The sequence below is a fragment of the Magnolia sinica genome, chromosome 9, assembly GCF_029962835.1.
Source record: "Magnolia sinica isolate HGM2019 chromosome 9, MsV1, whole genome shotgun sequence".
NCBI classification, from domain to species: Eukaryota; Viridiplantae; Streptophyta; class Magnoliopsida; order Magnoliales; family Magnoliaceae; genus Magnolia; species Magnolia sinica.
This window is the reverse complement of record NC_080581.1, coordinates 63,632,608-63,637,420: the sequence shown is the minus strand read 5'-3', so window position 1 is coordinate 63,637,420 and position 4,813 is coordinate 63,632,608. Positions and strand designations below refer to the sequence as shown.

The 4,813-nt window shown below is 37.4% G+C and overlaps 1 protein-coding gene across 1 annotated transcript; it reads left to right on the top strand.

Moving 5' to 3' along the window:
• Window positions 1–2,199: 2,199 nt before the first annotated feature.
• On the top strand, window positions 2,200–4,471 carry LOC131255039 (protein FAR1-RELATED SEQUENCE 5-like). The gene is made up of 2 exons (XM_058255734.1): window positions 2,200–2,405; window positions 2,637–4,471. The coding sequence occupies exons 1-2, from the start codon at window positions 2,213–2,215 to the stop codon at window positions 4,469–4,471; spliced, it is 2,028 nt and encodes a 675-aa protein (XP_058111717.1). The 5' UTR covers window positions 2,200–2,212.
• Window positions 4,472–4,813: the final 342 nt, after the last annotated feature.

Genomic DNA, 4,813 nt, shown 5'->3' with positions numbered 1-4,813 from the left:
GATGGTTGAACTCTGTTAATAATGCTCTTCATATAACTTATGAGAGTAATGATCTTGGGAGCTAAGTGCATGAAACCACTCATCTGGTTGGAGTCTGCTCATCGGCGAAGCAAACCAGCGCTTTGTTGATGTTGTATCTCACACCTCAGGCCAATGTGATAATTAAGTGGGCCAGTCGTGTACAGGAAAATGGTTAATTGATAGATGAGTCCGGATCCTCTGTTACCAGGTAAACAGGGAATCCCTGTTACCCGGATCCTCATTGGTCCACGTCACCACTTACTTAAAAAATAAAAATATATAAAAGAAAGCTCCGGACGCCAAACCGTTATTAAAAAAAACAAAGGAAAAATAAAAAACACAAAAAGAAAACGGGAAGAGAGGGCTCTTTCCAAGGACCCACTTCCACTTCCAGTCGTCACTGCTGAGTTAACCAGAAAAAAAAAATCAGAAAAAGAAAACGGGAAGGGAGGGAAAAGAAAGAGAGGGTGTGTTTCATGACCTCCGACTCGCCCTTCTCGTCAACGAGTTCGCCGACTCGGACGTCGACTCGCTCCTCCACGACTCCACCCACCTCAACGCTGGTTTCAAGCTCTCCACAGTCTCCCTCACCCACGGTCAGTAAATCCCCAAAATACCCTTCTCCTTCTTCCAAATTCCTCACCACCTCCCTTTTTCACTACCAAATTGCCCTTATGTTTCCTTCTATTTTCCATTAGGCTGCGGTTGTTGCAATGTGGGCGGGCCTTTTAGAGAATCTCTGCAGCGGATTGTCGATAGCAAGCACAATTTCGACTGCCTCCTCGTAGAGGTATTGTTCCTCCGTTGGTTCCGTTGCCTACCTCACTTGCATACATTCAAAGTCCAATTTTTTGAATTTTTAGTCCAATGCTTTTCGGATTTCCAAAATTTTCATACAAAAAGTTAAAGGAGGGTGTGTTTCGTAGACATCCGGGCTTGAGAAGCCAAATAAGTTTGTAGCGGAGTTAGAGGAAGTCGGCATAAATCTAGATTGGATTATTGTTGTGGTGGATGTTGAATCACTTCACAAGATCTTAAGCATGGATGTTGTGAAGCAGCAGTTGCAGCATGTGGATCTTGTGCTGCTAAACAAGTACATTTTTTACCTGCTAGGAATGATCACATGCATTATCTAGCCCTGTGTTCCCTGCCAACATGTCATGTGTGTAGGATATCTGGGCCATGCAAAAGAAAGAATGTGGATGGTTCATTTAAAAAGGAAGCAACAATTTGAATGGTCTGGATTGCTGTACCTGTATCACCATGTGATGGATAGGGAACCAGATTGTTTTTTCCAACCAACTTAATTGCCCTGATTGTTTTGTTAAATTACCAAAAAAGCCAAGCACTTATCATGGTATGGATAATAAGTATAGGGAATGATCACATACTTAGATGTATTTCAATTCAATTTGTGGGGCCTACTTTAATGTGTGAAGAATCCAAACCATGCATCAGGTGATCCACGTCCTGCTCATTATATAACTCAAAAACTAGGCTGGTCTAAAAAAACTCGAGTCCGGATCCTCTATTATTTGGTAAACAGGGATTCCCTGATTGCCTAATCCTCTTGCTTTTGGATGGCCTTTTTTGCCCGTAAATAATTTGACAGACTGTAAATGATTTGCAGTATTTATAGGAAAAAAGTTTGGATTTCATTTACAGGCTCGAATGGTTCTCCATTCACAGGACTTGAAATGCTTTACAGGCTATCCAAACGCACACAATCATTTACCTGTAAATCATTTATTGCTTAAAGCCAAACAGAATAGGCACCTGTAAATCATTTGCAACTTAAACCATGCCGCAAAGGAAGGATGTCTCCTCTTAAAATGTTCACAAGACCACTTTGATTGATCATTATAGGTCATTCATTAGGCCATTCAAAACTCTAGTGGCCCACAGATTATATAGGATTTGGGGATAATTTTCATCGATTGCTCTTAATGGTGACCCCGTAGATTTATTTAAAGATTTTTTAGATTTATTTGAAGTGTTTTATGTTAGATGACGGGTTATATATATTATACAACTTTTTTTTTTTTTTAATCAGTCCTCATGTTAAATTTCTCTTGACATTATAGGTCAATTGAAAATAGAGCTCTTATGGCTTTTTTGCACGCCATGCCTGGTGAATTCTATGTCTCATTCATGACGTGATATAGAGATCGACTTAGCAGTGAAAGTTGGTATGGATGATCCAGACATGGATGAGAAGGTACCGAATCCAGAAATTGGTATGGAGTTTAAAATAGAGAAAGATGCATATGATTTCTACAATAGTTTCGGAAGGAAAGTCGGTTTCAGTATTCGAAAGCATAGTGTAAAAAAAGACAAAAAGACAGGTGTATTGAAAATGAGAGATTTTGTTTGTTCCAAAGAAGGTAAACGTTCATTTGATAAACGTGATGTTAATGTGAAGCATCATCGGGATGAAACAAGAACAGGTTGTGAGGCACATATGAAAATTAGATTGGAAGTTGACGGAAAATATCGTGTTACTGATATTAAGATTGATCATAATCATATTCTTGCATCTCCTGAAGAAGCTCATTTGTTGAGATCACAACGGAAATTTACTCAAGAAGTAGTTGCCGATAATTGTGATAATGCAGGTATAAAGCCAAAAGCGACATATGATTTCATGACTAAACAAGCCGGTGGTCGACAGAATGTTGGATATAATTTGGTAGATTACAAGAATTATTTACGAACGAAAAGGGTGAAAGCAATGAAGAAATTTGATGACGAAGGTCTTTTGATATTTTTTAAAAGAAAGCAAGCTGAAGATCCAATGTTCTTTTATTGTATTCAATTTGATATTCAAGATTGTATCACCAACATTTTTTGGGCAGATGGAAGAATGATTTTAGATTATGAACGTTTTGGAGATGTGATTTGCTTTGACACAACGTATAAAACAAATGAGTATGGACGGCCATTTGCACCATTTATTGGTGTTAATCATCATAGACAGACAGTTATATTTGGGGCTGCACTCCTCTACGATGAAACAATCGATTCTTTCAGATGGTTGTTTAGAACATTCTGTGATGCAATGTGTAGAAAAGAACCCCAAACCATTCTCACAGATCAGGATAAGGCTATGTCAAATGCCATCAAGATAGAGTTACCTGGAACGGTTCATCGTATTTGTGTATGGCATATGTTTCAGAATGCTTGCAAACATCTAAGTCATTTATTTTGTTCTTCCAAGTCGTTTGGCAATGATTTTAGTAGATGTGTATATGATTTTGATGAGGAGCATGAATTTCTTGAAGCGTGGGAAAGAATGATCATGAAATATAATCTCACAGATAATATATGGTTACAACAGTTATTCAATGAAAATGAGAAGTGGGCATTAGTATATGGAAAGAATAGTTTTTGTGCAGATATGAAGAGCACGCAGCGTTGTGAAAGTTTAAATAAGGATTTGAAGAAATACTTGCATCCTGGTCAAAATATAATCAGATTTTTTGAACATTTCGAACGCTTGGTGGATGATAGACGAAATGCAGAATTAGAAGCCAATTTCAAAATGACTCAAAGTTCACCAATTGTAACTTTTCCTGTTAGCATCCTAAAGCACGCAGCTGGTGTATATACACCAACTATTTTCAAATTATTTCAAGCAGAATTTGGTGATAGCCTTGATCAAATAGTGGAACAAATAGATGAGTCTGGTACAGTCAGAAAATATCAAGTTTTGAATAGAAGAAATCAAAGTCTTCACATTGTTACCGTTGACTCAATGGACGAGTCCATCACTTGCAGCTGTAGAAAGTTTGAATTCATGGGTATTTTGTGTTCCCATGCATTAAAAGCTACGAATCATACCCTCACAAATATCCCGGCTAAGTACATCTTGAAAAGGTGGACTCGAGAAGCTGCTTCAATTTCATTCTCCTCATTAAGTAGTGGAAGTGACTCCATTGACAAAAGCAATAAATCACAATCCCGGCGTTACAATAGTTTACTTTGCAATTTTATGAAATTAGCAACAATGGGTTGTGAAAGTGAAGAAGCATTTGAATGTGCTTCCAAGCATTTAGAATGGATGTTGCAAGATTTAAAAAAGATTTTGAAAGCAAAAGAAAATGAAAAAGAACCCTCATCATATGTTGAAAGCCTGAGTAATGAAAAAGGCATTCAAGCTTATCGGGTAAAATTCGAAGATGGTGATGTGCAGCAAAGAAGTGAAATCATTAAAATTAAAAAAGAAGCTCATGAGAAAGCAATGGAAAGTTATTATATCAAAAGAAAAAGCGCTGAAATCATTGAAGTAGGAGAAAAAGCTCATGAAATTAAAAGAAAAGAGAATTGTCGTGGTAGACGTAGAATTAAGAATAGCTTGGAGAGGAAAATCGAAGAGATGTCGACAAAAAGAGCAAAGAGATACACCAAATCCAGTCCATCTCAGTCAACAGCCCACATTAGTACGCTCTAATGTTCAATCTCCATTTGCTCAGGTAGCATTTTGATTACCCTTAGAGTAATGAAAATTTATTTTATAGTGAAATTAAAATTTTCCAATGAACTTAATATTTACTTGTACATTATGTTAGGGATACAATAATGTCGGGCCTCTCCTCATGACCACATACCATATACCAGAAGCACAGATTCAACCGCAACTCTCTCCTTCTTGGTGTCAACCACAGCTGTTTCCTTCCATGGATCAACCACATCCATATATCCAGCATGAAGTTGATTCAAATTTTCATATGCTTGATAATTTCAACTTTACACAATTACTCCAGGTAATGAATAACATTTAAGGAAAGCTGAT